The sequence below is a fragment of the Oncorhynchus clarkii genome, chromosome 18, assembly GCF_045791955.1.
Source record: "Oncorhynchus clarkii lewisi isolate Uvic-CL-2024 chromosome 18, UVic_Ocla_1.0, whole genome shotgun sequence".
NCBI lineage: Eukaryota > Metazoa > Chordata > Actinopteri > Salmoniformes > Salmonidae > Oncorhynchus > Oncorhynchus clarkii.
In genome coordinates, this window is record NC_092164.1 from 73,522,891 (window position 1) to 73,539,589 (window position 16,699).

Sequence of the window (16,699 nt, forward strand, 5' to 3'; positions counted from 1 at the left end):
TCGTGTCTCCTGTCTGAAGGACGTCAACTCTCCTATTACGGTCCTGGTTGTGTCTCCTGTCTGAAGGACGTCAACTCTCCTAGTACGGTCCTGGTCGTGTCTCCTGTCTGAAGGACGTCAACTCTCCTAGTACGGTCCTGGTTGTGTCCGCTGTCTGAAGGATGTCAACTCTCCTAGTACGGTCCTGGTCGTGTCTCCTGTCTGAAGGACGTCAACTCTCCTAGTACGGTCCTGGTTGTGTCTCCTGTCTGAAGGACATCAACTCTCCTATTACGGTCCTGGTCGTGTCTCCTGTCCGAAGGACGTCAACCCTCCTAGTACGGTCCTGGTCGTGTCTCCTGTCCGAAGGACATCAACTCTCCTAGTACGGTCCTGGTCGTGTCTACTGTCCGAAGGACGTCAACTCTCCTAGTACGGTCCTGGTCGTGTCTCCTGTCTGAAGGACGTCAACTCTCCTAGTATGGTCCTGGTCGTGTCTCCTGTCTGAAGGACATCAACTCTCCTAGTATGGTCCTGGTTGTGTCTCCTGTCTGAAGGACATCAACTCTCCTAGTACGGTCCTGGTTGTGTCTCATGTCTGAAGGACGTCAACTCTCCTAGTATGGTCCTGGTTGTGTCTCCTGTCCAAAAGGACATCAACTCTCCTAGTACGTTCCTGGTTGTGTCTCCTGTCTGAAGGACGTTAACTCTCCTAGTACGGTCCTGGTTGTGTCTCCTGTCCGAAGGACGTCAACTCTCCTAGTACGGTCCTGGTTGCGTCTCCTGTCTGAAGGACGTCAACTCTCCTAGTACGGTCCTGGTTGTGTCTCCTGTCTGAAGGACATCAACTCTCCTAGTACGGTCCTGGTAGTGTCTCCCGTCTGAAGGACATCAACTCTCCTATTACGGTCCTGGTTGTGTCTCCTGTCTGAAGGACGTCAACTCTCCTAGTACGGTCCTGGTCGTGTCTCCTGTCTGAAGGACGTCAACTCTCCTAGTACGGTCCTGGTCGTGTCTCCTGTCTGAAGGACATCAACTCTCCTAGTATGGTCCTGGTCGTGTCTCCTGTCTGAAGGACATCAACTCTCCTAGTACGGTCCTGGTTGTGTCTCCTGTCTCTGTTCAGCTCTCACAACTCCAGAAGGAACTTCCTTGTAACCATATTCTCTTCCTCCCTCCCTCCCTCCCTCCCTCCCTCCCTCCCTCCCTCCCTCCCTCCAGTGTTACCTTCCCACCTCAGCTCACAGGATCAAACCATCTCTCTCCTCCTCTCCACTCTTTCTTGTCATTCTCTCCTCTCTTTACTCTCTCTATCATGCCTCATTACCTATCCACAAAACACATTCTCTAAACTCATCACTTGCTTCCTGCACCAGAAAAAAAAGCACCATCTCCCTCTACTCTCTCCCTCTCCCGCCCTATGTTCTCAGTGGCAGTCCAAGTGAAAGTATGTAACAAAAGAGAGAGAAGAGAGAGAGAGAGAGAGAGAGAGTCTCAGTTGGATAGGCTGCAGGATGGCTGAACATCAGAGCTGAATCACATTAAACCTGTTCAAGATGTGCCTTCATCCCTCTTCTTCTCCTCCTCTTTCTTCTCCTCCTCTTCCTCTCTTCTACTCTCTACTCTAAACAGTGAACCTGTCTGACTCCAGACCAAGAGTGAATGGTAAACCTGTCTCTATCCCACCCGTCTCTATCCCACCCATCTCTATCCCACCCCTCTCTATCCCACGCCTCTCTATCCCACCCCTCTCTATCCCACCTCTCTCTATCCCACCCCTCTCTAACCCACCCCTCTCTATCCCACCCCTCTCTATCCCACCCCTCTCTAACCCACCCCTCTCTATCCCACCCCTCTCTATCCCACCCCTCTCTATCCCACATCTCACTATCCCACCTCTCTCTATCCCACCCCTATCTATCCCACCTCTCTCTCTCTATCCCACCCCTCTCTATCCCACCCCTCTCTATCCCACCCCTCTCTATCCCACCCATCTCTATCCCACCCCTCTCTATCCCACGCCTCTCTATCCCACCCCTCTCTATCCCACCCCTCTCTAACCCACCCCTCTCTATCCCACCCCTCTCTATCCCACCCCTCTCTATCCCACATCTCACTATCCCACCTCTCTCTATCCCACCCCTCTCTATCCCACCTCTCTCTCTCTATCCCACCTCTCTCTATCCCACCCCTCTCTATCCCACCCCTCTCTATCCCACTCCTCTCTATCCCACCTCTCTCTATCCCACATCTCACTATCCCACCTCTCTATCCCACCTCTCACTATCCCACCTCTCACTATCCCACCCCTCTCTATCCCACCCCTCTCTATCCCACCTCTCTCTATCCCACCTCTCTCTCTATCCCACCTCTCTCTATCCCACCTCTTTCTATCCCACCTCTCTCTCTATCCCACCTCTCTCTATCCCACCTCTCTCTATCCCACCTCTCTCTATCCCACCTCTCTCTCTATCCCACCTCTCTCTATCCCACCTCTCTCTATCCCACCTCTCTCTCTATCCCACCTCTCACCCTCCCCCCCTTTCCCCTTCCTCACCCAACTCCCCCTTCTCTTCCCCCTCTCCTGAATGTGAGGTGCTTTATATTCTGTATCCATTAAGCTCAGACCTTCACAGAGACAGCAGGAGGAAATGGGATTCTAACACACATGTGTGTGTTCCTGTGCCAGTGTAATGTGTGTGTGTGTTCCTGTACCAGTGAAATGTGTGTGTGTGTTCCTGTGCCAGTGTAATGTGTGTGTGTGTGTGTGTTCCTGTGCCAGTGTGTGTGTGTGTGTCCCTGTGCCAGTGTGTGTGTGTGTGTGTGTTCTTGTGCCAGTGTAATGTGTGTGTGTGTTCCTGTGCCAGTGTGTGTGTGTGTGTGTGTGTGTGTGTGTGTGTGTGTTTTGTGTGTGTGTTTTGTGTGTGTGTGTGTGTGTGTTCCTGTGCCAGTGTGTGTGTGTGTGTGTGTGTGTGTGTGTGTGTGTGTGTTTTAGTTAGAGTGCAGAAGTAAAATAATGAATGCTGTAGACTTTTCACAGTGTTCAGTTCAACATAATCAGTTCCCTAAATAACCCACAGCAGCAGTTCAAATGCTGCTTCTTAACACAGACAAAGTGAGGAAAGTAGTTTTGTTACTCTGTGCCTTTGGCAGTAAAGAGCACATTTTTAACCTGAAAACAATTATAAAGCAGGAACTGTTTCCTAACTGGAGACATACATATTCCCTCAAGTCAATACTTGTGTTATTGGCAGAGTGTGTGATGGTAGGATGCCCCCCCATCTCTCTCTCTGTCTTTCCCTCTCTCTCTCTCTCTCTCTCCCCTTCTATCTTCCCCATCCCCGTCTCTCTCTGTCTCTCTCTCTCTCCCCCTCTCTCTATCTCTTCCCCATCCCTCTCTCTCTGTCTCTCTCTTCCCTCCCTCCCTGCCTCCCTCCCTCCCTCCCTCCCTCTGTCTCTCTCTCGCTCTCTCTCCCTCTGTCTCTCTCTCTCTCTTCCCCTCCCTCTCTCTCTCTGTCTCTCTCTTCCCCCATCTCCCTCCCTCCCTCCCTCCCTCTGTCTCTCTCTTCCCCTCCCTCCCTCCCTCCCTCCCTCCCTCCCTCCCTCCCTCCCTCCCTCTCTCTCTTCCCCTCCCTCCCTCCCTCCCTCCCTCCCTCCCTCCCTCCCTCCCTCTCTGTCTCTCCCTCCCTCCCTCCCTCCCTCTCTGTGTGGATGAGTTTATGTAGTTGATGTAACTCACCTCTCATCCCGTGCCATCCTGGCCTCTTCCATTTTGTCCACATAGTCTCGACTGTGTTTGTTCCTCTCCTCTCTCTCTATCCTCTGTAGTCTTTCCTCTCTCTCTGCACGACGTCTCTCTCTCTCTGCCGACAGGGACTCCTGATGCTGTCTGTAGGAGGAGGAGAGGAGACCACCCAGAGAAGACCTGAGGGGGGAAGAGAGAGACATGGAGGGATAGAGAGAGAGAGAGAGAGAGAGAGAGAGAGAGAGAGAGGGGGAGAAAGAGAAAAATATAGAGAATAAGAGAGAGAGAGAAAGAGAGAGAGAAAGAGAGAGAAAGAGAAAGGAAGAGACAGGGAGAGACGGAGATACAGGGGGAGAAAGGAAGAGACAGGAAGAGACAGGGAGAGAGACACGGAGAGACAAGGAGAGACAGGGAGAGACACGGAGAGACATGGAGAGACAGGAAGAGAAAGGGAGAGACAGGAAGAGACACGGAGAGACAGGAAGAGAAAGGGAGAGACAGGGAGAGACAGGAAGAGAAAGGGAGAGACACGGAGAGAGACACGGAGAGAGACGCGGAGAGACAGGGAGAGACAGGGAGAGGCACGGAGAGACAGGGAGAGAGACACGGAGAGACAGGGAGAGAGACACGGAGAGACAGGGAGAGACAGGGAGAGACACGGAGAGACAGGGAGAGAGACACGGAGAGACACAGAGAGACAGGAAGAGAGACGGGGAGAGACGGGAGAGACGGGGAGAGACGGGGAGAGACAGGGAGAGAGACACGGAGAGACAGGAAGAGAGACGGGGAGAGACAGGGAGAGAGACACGGAGAGACGGGGAGAGACGGGGAGAGACAGGGAGAGAGACGGGGAGAGACGGGGAGAGACGGGGAGAGAGACGGGTAGACAGGGAGAGAGACAGGAAGAGAGACAGGGAGAGACAGGAAGAGAGACAGGAAGAGAGACAGGGAGAGACGGGGAGTGACACGGAGAGAGACAGGGAGAGACGGGGAGAGACGGGGAGAGATGGGGAGAGAGACAGGGAGAGACAGGAAGAGAGACAGGGAGAGACGGGGAGAGACGGGGAGACACGGGGAGAGACGGGGAGAGAGACAGGGAGAGACAGGAAGAGAGACAGGAAGAGAGACAGGGAGAGACAGGGAGAGACGGGGAGAGACGGGAGAGACGGGGAGAGACGGGGAGAGACAGGGAGAGAGACACGGAGAGACAGGAAGAGAGACAGGGAGAGACAGGGAGAGAGACACGGAGAGACGGGGAGAGACGGGGAGAGACAGGGAGAGAGACGGGGAGAGACGGGGAGAGACGGGGAGAGAGACGGGTAGAGACAGGGAGAGAGACACGGAGAGACGGGGAGAGACGAGGAGACAGGAAGAGAAACAGGGAGAGACGGGGAGAGACGGTGAGAGACAGGAAGAGAGACAGGAAGAGAGACAGGGAGAGACAGGAAGAGAGACAGGAAGAGAGACAGGGAGAGACGGGGAGTGACACGGAGAGAGACAGGGAGAGACGGGGAGAGACGGGGAGAGATGGGGAGAGTGACAGGGAGAGACAGGAAGAGAGACAGGAAGAGAGACAGGGAGAGACGGGGAGAGACGGGGAGACACGGGGAGAGAGACAGGGAGAGACAGGAAGAGAGACAGGAAGAGAGACAGGGAGAGCCAGGGAGAGACGGGGAGAGGCGGGGAGAGACATGAAGAGAGACGGGGAGAGACGGGGAGAGACAGGGAGAGAGACAGGGAGAGAGACAGGGAGAGACAGGGAGAGACGGGGAGAGACGGGGAGAGACAGGAAGAGAGACAGGGAGAGACGGGGAGAGACAGGGAGAGAGACAGGGAGAGACAGGAAGAGACAGGGAGAGACAGGGGGAGACGGGGAGAGACGGGGAGAGACGGGGAGAGACGGGGAGAGACAGGAAGAGAAACAGGGAGAGACGGGGAGAGACGGGGAGAGACAGGGAGAGAGACAGGGAGAGACAGGAAGAGACAGGGAGAGACAGGGGGAGACGGGGAGAGACGGGGAGAGACGGGGAGAGACAGGAAGAGAGACAGGGAGAGACGGGGAGACACGGGGAGAGACAGGGAGAGAGACAGGGAGAGACAGGAAGAGACAGGGAGAGACAGGGGGAGACGGGGAGAGACGGGGAGAGACGGGGAGAGACGGGGAGAGACAGGAAGAGAGACAGGGAGAGACGGGGAGAGAGACAGGGAGAGACACAGAGAGAGACAGGGAGAGACAGGGAGAGACAGGGAGAGACAGGGGGAGACGGGGAGAGACGGGGAGATACAGGGGGAGATGGGGAGAGACGGGGAGAGACGGGGAGAGACACGGAGAGAGACAGGGAGAGACAGGAAGAGAGACGGGGAGAGACAGGGAGAGACGGGGAGAGAGACAGGGAGAGACGGGGAGAGAGACAGGGAGAGACACAGAGAGAGACAGGGAGAGACATGAAGAGAGACGGGGAGAGACAGGAAGAGAGACGGGGAGAGACAGGGAGAGACAGGGAGAGACAGAGAGAGACACGGAGAGAGACAGGGAGAGACGGGGAGAGACAGGAAGAGAGACGGGGAGAGACAGGGAGAGACGGGGAGAGACAGGTTTTTAATAGGACTCAGGTAAAGTTAAAACATTACACTCAACTATGTGTGTCTGTGTCTGTCTGTGTGTGTCTGTGTCTTTTTGTGTGTGTGTGTGTGTGTGTGTGTGTGTGTGTGTGTGTGTGAACTGTGCTCGCTCACTTATTTGCTGGTGTGACAGGACTTTGAACTCCGGTTCTGTGGAGAGAGAGCGAGATACTGAGGGAGAACCAATCATAACACAACACCCCTGTTCCCTAATAGAAGAGGTTGAGGAAACTAACATGAGCCCCTGCTAGCTAGCACCCTGTTAGATAGACGTAATAGGTGATCGATTAGAAACCTTAGCAACTAGTTAGCAGTAGCCTACTATAGGTGAGACATGTGCTTGTTCCCCTGCTAGCTAGCACCCTGTTAGATAGCAGTAATAGCATGTTTGATACCATTAGTAGCCTATACGTTTGAAACTAAACACAAGCTAAACACAAGCGCTTGTCTATTGTGGCTAATAACATCCCTCCTAGTTAGCAGAATTACCCTCTGATAGGTTATAGTAGGCAAGAGGCATGAAGCTAACACTTCTAGCTAAACATGTTAGCTAATAGGTGTGAAGAACGGAGCATGACCCCTTAGCTACGTAAAAGCATCACAAACTATACGTAGTGCAGAGACGAAAAAAGATAAAAAGCAAGACCTGTTACACCTGTTACACCTGTTATACTTGTTACACCTGTTATACCTGTTACACCTGTTACTACTGTTACACCTGTTATACCTGTTACACCTGCTATACCTGTTACACCTGTTATACCTGTTACTGCTGTTACACCTGTTACTACTGTTACACCTGTTATACCTGTTACTACTGTTATACCTGTTACTACTGTTACACCTGTTATACCTGTTACACCTGTTACACCTGTTATACCTGTTACTACTGTTACACCTGTAACACCTGTAACTACTGTTACACCTGTTACACCTGTTATACCTGTTACACCTGTTATACTTGTTAGACCTGTTATACCTGTTACTACTGTTACACCTGTTACTACTGTTACACCTGTTATACCTGTTACTACTGTTACACCTGTTACACCTGTTACACCTGTTATACCTGTTACTACTGTTATACCTGTTACTACTGTTACACATGTTACATCTGTTACACATGTTACACCTGTTACTACTGTTATACCTGTTACACCTGTTATACCTGTTATACCTGTTACTACTGTTACACTTGTTACTACTGTTATACCTGTTATACCTGTTACACCTGTAACTACTGTTACACCTGTTACACCTGTTACACATGTTATACCTGTTACAACTGTTACACCTGTTAATACCTGTTACACTTGTTATACCTGTTACTACTGTTACACCTGTTACTACTGTTATACCTGTTATACCTGTTACACCTGTTATACCTGTTATACCTGTTATACCTGTTACTACTGTTACACCTGTTACTACTGTTACACCTGTTATACCTGTTACTACTGTTACACCTGTTACACCTGTCACACCTGTTACTACTGTTACACCTGTTACACCTGTTATACCTGTTACTACTGTTACACCTGTTATACCTGTTATACCTGTTACTACTGTTACACCTGCTACTACTGTTACACCTGTTATACCTGTTACTACTGTTACACCTGTTACACCTGTTATACCTGTTACTACTGTTATACATGTTACTACTGTTACACCTGTTATACCTGTTACTACTGTTATACCTGTTTCTACTGTTACACCTGTTATACCTGTTACTACTGTTACACCTGTTATACCTGTTACACCTGTTATACCTGTTACACCTGTAACTACGGTTACACCTGTTACACCTGTTACACCTGCTATACCTGTTATACCTGTTACACCTGTTACACCTGTTAATACCTGTTACACCTGTTATACCTGCTACTACTGTTACACATGTTACACCTGTTACTACTGTTATACCTGTTACACCTGTTATACCTGTTACACCTGTTATACATGTTACTACTGTTATACCTGTTACTACTGTTATACCTGTTACACCTGTTATACCTGTTACACCTGTTACACCTGTTATACCTGTTACACCTGGTACCACTGTTATACCTGTTACACCTGTTATACCTGTTACACCTGTTACACCTGTTATACCTGTTACTACTGTTACACCTGTTACACCTGTTATACCTGTTATACCTGTTACACCTGTTACTACTGTTATACCTGTTACACCTGATACTACTGTTATACCTGTTACACCTGTTACACCTGTTACACCTGTTATACCTGTTACACCTGGTACTACTGTTATACCTGTTACACCTGTTACACCTGCTATACCTGTTACACCTGTTACACCTGTTATACCTGTTACTACTGTTATACTTGTTACACCTGTTACACCTGTTACTACTGTTATACCTGTTACTAATTTTATACCTGTTACTACTGTTATACCTGTTACTACTGTTATACCTGTTACTACTGTTACACCTGTTATACCTGCTACACCTGTTACACCTGTTATACCTGTTACACCTGTTATACCTGTTACACCTGTTACACCTGTTATACCTGTTACTACTGTTACACCTGTAACACCTGTAACTACTGTTACACCTGTTACACCTGTTATACCTGTTACACCTGTTATACTTGTTAGACCTGTTATACCTGTTACTACTGTTACACCTGTTACTACTGTTACACCTGTTATACCTGTTACACCTGTTACTACTGTTATACCTGTTACACCTGATACTACTGTTATACCTGTTACACCTGTTACACCTGTTACACCTGTTATACCTGTTACACCTGGTACTACTGTTATACCTGTTACACCTGTTACACCTGTTATACCTGTTACACCTGGTACTACTGTTATACCTGTTACACCTGTTACACCTGTTATACCTTTTATACCTGTTACACCTGTTACACCTGTTATACCTGTTACTACTGTTATACTTGTTACACCTGTTACACCTGTTACTACTGTTATACCTGTTACTAATTTTATACCTGTTACTACTGTTATACCTGTTACTACTGTTATACCTGTTACTACTGTTATACCTGTTGCTACTGTTATACCTGTTACACATGTTACACCTGTTACTACTGTTATACCTGTTACACCTGTTACACCTGTAATACCTGTTACACCTGTTACTACTGTTATACCTGTTACACCTGTTACACCTGTTATACCTGTTATACCTGTTATACCTGTTACACCTGTTATACCTGTTACACCTGTTACCTGAAGGAAATTATAAAGTACATAAAGGAACATGGTGGTTAAATCCAGCAGCAGTACTGCTGGTCTACTAGAGGAAGTGGAGACAGAGATCATGTCTTCTAGGGCAGGCAGAGGTAAAGGTGACAGGAGACAGTGGAAGAGGGGGAGAGATCATGTCTTCTAGGGCAGGCAGAGGTAAAGGTGACAGGAGACAGTGGAAGAGGGGGAGAGATCATGTCTTCTAGGGCAGGCAGAGGTAAAGGTGACAGGAGACAGAAACAGCAGACCTGAAGAGGTGAACAGTGGTAGAGAGAGTTGTAGCGGTAGGTAGCGGTTGGTAGTGAGGACTTTCTAACATAGCAGAGAACGGGGAGGCTTTTAAAACAAGAAAGGGTGACAGGAAGTAAGATTTAAAGTGTCATGAGTAAAACCAAGTGAAAGCTTGTTGGCAGTGAGGCTTCTGGACGCAGTGACAGAAAGAAGACTGAAGGCAGTGAAAGACTCCATGAAGTAGCAGAGAAACAGGAAGTAAGAGAATTCAAACAGCTGGCAATCAGTGAGGAATAATCTCTGAGGAATTTGGGGAAATGTAGACCTTTGTGCCTTCTAACCTGGCAGCAGCAGAGTCCACTTCCGGTTTAGTTGCGGGTAGTATCGGTTCCTCATCGAAGTCATAGGAGAAGAGATGGAAGGGAGAGTGGGGGAGGTAGGGCATGCGCTCAGGGGAGGGGCGGTTTATACCCCGCGTGGTAACTTCAGTGGTAGCAGGGATGGTGACAGTGGACTTACGCCTAGCGAGGAGAGCTGTCAGCTGAGAGGGCTGGGCCAATGGGGAGATGGGGGAGGAGATCAGAGGGGGAGGAGGAGTCAGGGTAGCCAGTGGGGACGGCAGAGAGACAGGAGGAGGAGGAGTCAGGGTTGCCAGTGGGGACGGCAGAGAGACAGGAGGAGGAGGAGGAGTCAGGGTAGCCAGTGGGGACGGCAGAGAGACAGGAGGAGGAGGAGGAGTCAGGGTAACCAGCGGGGACGGCAGAGAGACAGGAGGAGGAGGAGGAGTCAGGGTAACCAGCGGGGACGGCAGAGAGACAGGAGGAGGAGGAGGAGTCAGGGTAACCAGCGGGGACGGCAGAGAGACAGGAGGAGGAGTCAGGCTAACCAGTGGGGACGGCAGAGAGACAGGAGGAGGAGTCAGGGTAACTAGTGGGGACGGCAGAGAGACAGGAGGAGGAGGAGGAGGAGGAGGAGGAGGAGGAGGAGGATGGCTTTTCTTCCTCTTCTCTTCCTCCTGTTCTCGCTCTTTAATTTCTTTATTTTTTCTCAAAGTGATGCAGCTGGAGGAAGTGATGCAGTTGGAGGAAGTGATGCAGCTGGAGGAAGTGATGCAGTTGGAGGAAGTGATGCAGTTGGAGGAAGTGATGCAGTTGGTTCTGTGAACGCTGGCTGACTGGTTCTGTGTCGATTTTCTGGGAACAGAAGGATGGATGGAGGAGAGGGGTGGATGAATGTGTAAAAATAGAGATTTGTCATTCACATCACAATAACATGGCAGATGACCTTAAGGTTAGATGGGGACATGAGAGGCAGAGGCAGGATCCTACATCCTTCTAGAACTTGGGATTAGTCTATGAGTTAGGGTTGTGGAACTATCTGGGACTTTAGGGAAACATGGCCGATCCAGGAGACTCTCGACCAGGAAAACAAGAACGCAACATGTAGCAGAGGAAGTTCAGTGAGGAACGTTGATTTAACGAGGCAAATCAGTTAAGAACAAATTCTTATTTACAATGACGGCCTACCGGGGAACAGTAGGTTAACTGCCTTGTTCATGGGGCAGAACGACAGATTTTTACCTTGTCAGCTCGGGGATTCGATCCAGCAACCTTTCGGTTACAGGCCAAACGCTCTAACCACTAGGCTACCTGCCTCTAACCACTAGGCTACCAGTATCTAACCACTAGACTACCTGCCTCTAACCACTAGACTACATGCCTCTAACCACTAGGCTACCTGCCTCTAACCACTAGGCTACCTGCTTTAACCACTAGGTTACCTGCCTCTAACCACTAGTCTACCTGCTCTAACCACTAGGCTACCTGCTCTAACCACTAGGCTACCTGCCTCTAAACACTAGGCTACCTGCTCTAACCACTAGGCTACCTGCCTCTAACCACTAGGCTACCTAATCTAACCACTAGGCTACCTGCCTCTAACCACTAGGCTACCTGCCTCTAACCACTAGGCTACCTGCTCTAACCACTAGACTACCTGCTCTAACCACTAGACTACCTGCCTCAAACCACTAGGCTACCTGCCTCTAACCACTAGACTACCTGCCTCTAACCACTAGGCTACCTGCCTCTAATCACTAGGCTACCTGCCTCTAACCACTAGACTACCTGCCTCTAACCACTAGGCTACCTGCCTCTAACCACTAGGCTACCTGCCTCTAACCACTAGACTACCTGCTCTAACCACTAGACTACCTGCCTCTAATCACTAGGCTACCTGCTCTAACCACTAGACTACCTTCCTCTAACCACTAGACTACCTGCTCTAACCACTAGACTACCTGCCTCTAATCACTAGGCTACCTGCTCTAACCACTAGGCTACCTGATCTAACCACTAGACTATCTGCTCTAACCACTAGACTATCTGCCCTAACCACTAGACTAGCTGCTCTAACCACTAGACTACCTGCTCTAACCACTAGACTACCTGCTCTAACCACTAGACTACCTGCTCTAACCACTAGACTACCTGCTCTAACCACTAGACTACCTGCCTCTAACCACCAGGCTACCTGCTCTAACCACTAGACTACCTGCTCTAACCACTAGACTACCTGCTCTAACCACTAGACTACCTGCTCTAACCACTAGGCTACCTGCTCTAACCACTAGACTACCTGCTCTAACCACTAGGCTACCTGCTCTAACCACTAGACTACCTGCTCTAACCACTAGACTACCTGCTCTAACCACTAGGCTACCTGCCGCCACTGTATACTAGTGTTAGTTCTCAGAACTTTAAGGGAACATTTAGGAGGATAGTGAGGTGTTTATGACTACCAGGTGGTCTGAGACTAATTGACCACAATTAGGGGGGGAAGAGGATAAGGACATGCTATAGAGTTTAATACATTACCCAGGAGGTGTTATAGTGTGTCCTACAGTACTACAGTACATAGATGTTATAGTGTGTACTACAGTACTACAGTACATAGATGTTATAGTGTGTACTACAGTACTACAGTACATAGATGTTATAGTGTGTACTACAGTACTACAGTACATAGATGTTATAGTGTGTACTACAGTACTACAGTACATAGATGTTATAGTGTGTCCTACAGTACTACAGTACATAGATGTTATAGTGTGTACTACAGTACTACAGTACATAGATGTTATAGTGTGTACTACAGTACATAGATGTTATAGTGTGTACTACAGTACTACAGTACATAGATGTTATAGTGTGTACTACAGTACAACAGTAACTAGGAGGTGTGCAGAGGATGGAATAGGTAGAAGTTAGCCTTTACCATTGATGGTTAAGGTTTGAAATGGGGCTCGGGTCACCTGACCCTATAGCTGTGGTTATAAGGGTGGTGTGCGGACTGCAGACTGCGGAATGTCTGAGGTATTGTCCTATACACATTATGATATAATATCTGGACAGGGCCTCACTAATAGTTACTCTATCAGGGCCCTCTATAACACCTGGGCAGGGCCTCATTAATAGTTACTCTCTCAGGGCCCTCTATAATACCTGGGCAGGGCCTCACTAAGAGCTACTCTGTCAGGGCCCTCTATAATATCTGGACAGGGCCTCACTAATAGGTACTCTCTCAGGGCCCTCTATAATACCTGGGCAGGGCCTCATTAATAGTTACTCTATCAGGGCCCTCTATAACACCTGGGCAGGGCCTCATTAATAGTTACTCTCTCAGGGCCCTCTATAATACCTGGGCAGGGCCTCATTAATAGTTACTCTCTCAGGGCCCTCTATAACACCTGGGCAGGGCCTCATTAATAGTCACTCTCTCAGGGCCCTCTATAACACCTGGGCAGGGCCTCATTAATAGTTACTCTCTCAGGGCCCTCTATAATACCTGGGCAGGGCCTCACTAAGAGCTACTCTGTTAGGGCCCTCTATAATATCTGGACAGGGCCTCACTAATAGGTACTCTCTCAGGGCCCAATATAACACCTGGGCAGGGCCTCATTAATAGTTACTCTCTCAGGGCCCTCTGTAATACCTGGGCAGGGCCTCATTAATAGTTACTCGCTCAGGGCACCCTATAACACCTGGGCAGGTTCTCATTAATAGTTACTCTCTCAGGGCCCTTTATAATACCTGGGCAGGGCCTCATTAATAGTTACTCTCTCAGGGCCCTCTATAATACCTGGGCAGGGCCTCATTAATAGTTACTCTCTCAGGGCCCTCTATAACACCTGGGCAGGGCCTCATTAATAGTTACTCTCTCAGGGCCCTCTATAATACCTGGGCAGGGCCTCATTAATAGTCACTCTCTCAGGGCCCTCTATAACACCTGGGCAGGGCCTCATTAATAGTTACTCTCTCAGGGCCCTCTATAATACCTGGGCAGGGCCTCACTAAGAGCTACTCTGTCAGGGCCCTTTATAATACCTGGGCAGGGCCTCATTAATAGTTACTCTCTCAGGGCCCTCTATAATACCTGGGCAGGGCCTCACTAAGAGCTACTCTCTCAGGGCCCTTTATAATACCTGGGCAGGGCCTCATTAATAGTTACTCTCTCAGGGCCCTCTATAATACCTGGGCAGGGCCTCATTAATAGTTACTCTCTCAGGGCCCTCTATAATACCTGGGCAGGGCCTCACTAAGAGCTACTCTGTCAGGGCCCTTTATAATACCTGGGCAGGGCCTCACTAAGAGCTACTCTCTCAGGGCCCTTTATAATACCTGGGCAGGGCCTCATTAATAGTTACTCTCTCAGGGCCCTCTATAATACCTGGGCAGGGCCTCATTAATAGTTACTCTCTCAGGGCCCTCTATAATACCTGGGCAGGGCCTCATTAATAGTTACTCTCTCAGGGCCCTCTATAATACCTGGGCAGGGCCTCATTAATAGTTACTCTCTCAGGGCCCTCTATAATAGTTACTGATTGGTTGACATACTGTACACTTATAAAAGTTGTGATTAAACTTAGCAAAAATATATAATAAATTATATTACCAAACAAATATAAATTACATGAAACACAATAGAAACATGATTTAGAGCACCTTTTAAATGATATCATGGGCAGGAAACCCAATACATCTCCATCGTTCATTGAAGACGATGGGTCATTTATGACCTTTTGATATAGCCAATTATTTCAATGAATATTTCACTGGTAAAGAGGAACAAACTCAGAAGTGAAATGACAACATTGAACAGAGAACCATCATATATGTTTTATATAAAATATCTAATAATGAAAGAGAAGGATTTCTGTTTTGAATTTGGTCAAGTTAGTGTGGGAGTGGAAAACTTGTTACTCATGTCATGACGTTGATTTGATTTAATCATCAGTCTGTTGTCATGACGTTGATTTGATTTAATCATCAGTCTGTTGTCACGACGTTGATTTGATTTAATCATCAGTCTGTTGTCATGACGTTGATTTGATTTAATCATCAGTCTGTTGTCATGACGTTTCCCTGTTGGTGAGGTTTATGACCCCCATAAATACCGTTCCCCCGTTTCTCTCTCTACTCTACAAAATGGACTCTTGGAAAGCCTTTTGTCAACATAGAGAGAGTGTGGTAACATGAAAAGGTTGGGAACGGAACAATATTTTTCGGTAATCCAACCAGTTGAAAGTATCCATTGGTACTTAAAGAATATGATGTCAGATCAGTTGTCGTCTGGGACATTATATCTGATGACAGGACGACATAAATTACATAGTGGAAAGTCTACACATTCTAGTTATCAGATTCACATGGAATTGTTGTGCAATTTAAATATTCAAATATTAAACTATTTGTGAAAAGATAAAATATAATTTTAGTTTTAAAATTAGAGAATTATTTTCATAAATAAAATATGCTCACTCAGTAGCCACACCCACGTAAATAGGCATTGGTTGGAAATTATGAACCAACCCCTTTTCTAAATTTCTATAAGCCAACCTCAGCGTGAGCTCTGTTTGCGAATGGTTGAAGGACTTCGACCTAACAAAATTAACATTGTGTTCCCGATGATGTGAAGACTGATGTCCATAAGTTTAAAATGGCTAATATCAACTTCAGAACTAAGCCAACCTCAGCGTGAGCTCTGTTTGCGAATGGTTGAACAACTACGACCTAACGAAATTAAAATTGTGTTCCCGATGACATGAAGACTGATGTCCATAAGTTTAAAATGGCTAATATCAACTTCAGAACTAAGCCAACCTCAGCGTGAGCTCTGTTTGCAAATGGTTGAAGGACTACGACCTAACGAAATTAACATTGTGTTCCCGATGATGTGAAGTTTAAAAAGGCACATTTCAACGTGGGGGTGACGATCGCCACGAAGGAAGGATGAATTTTGACTACACCGGCCAGAATATAGAATGAGCTTATAGTAGAGCAACTTGGTATGAACTTTGAACTCTTATTCACTAAAGACGTGATCCATCCTAGACGTCGAGTTAGCAGCAGCAGCTGTAAACGTGTGCCAGGAAAGGATGGACAATCTCTTCAGAACGACAGGGTACTACAACGTATCCATTCTACCACACGACGACAGGGTACTACAACGTATCCATTCCACCACACGACGACAGGGTACTACAACGTACCTGTTCTACCACACGACGACAGGGCACTACAACGTATCCGTCCTACCACACGACGACAGGGCACTACAACGTATCCATTCTACCACACAACGACAGGGTACTACAACGTATCCATTCTACCACATGACGACAGGGTACTACAACGTATCCATTCTACCACACGACGACAGGGTACTACAACGTATCCATTCTACCACACGACGACAGGGTACTACAACGTATCCATTCTACCACACGACGACAGGGTACTACAACGTACCTGTTCTACCACACGACGACAGACTACAACGTATCCGCCCAGAAATATTCTTCAAAAGCACAAGGG

General features: G+C 48.2%; 1 protein-coding gene across 1 annotated transcript in view; it reads right to left on the reverse strand.

Moving 5' to 3' along the window:
• The window catches only part of LOC139372811 (FH1/FH2 domain-containing protein 3-like), a 59,914-nt gene extending 48,901 nt beyond the window's left edge, over nt 1–11,013 (reverse strand). The window contains exons 1-3 of the mRNA XM_071112616.1: nt 10,166–11,013; nt 6,461–6,496; nt 3,719–3,904 (exon numbers count right to left, since the gene is read on the reverse strand). Of these exons, the coding sequence (XP_070968717.1) occupies nt 3,719–3,904; nt 6,461–6,496; nt 10,166–10,269 (326 nt within the window). The 5' untranslated portion in view covers nt 10,270–11,013. The remainder of the gene's footprint in view (nt 1–3,718; nt 3,905–6,460; nt 6,497–10,165) is intronic.
• Between the last annotated feature and the right edge of the window lie 5,686 nt (nt 11,014–16,699).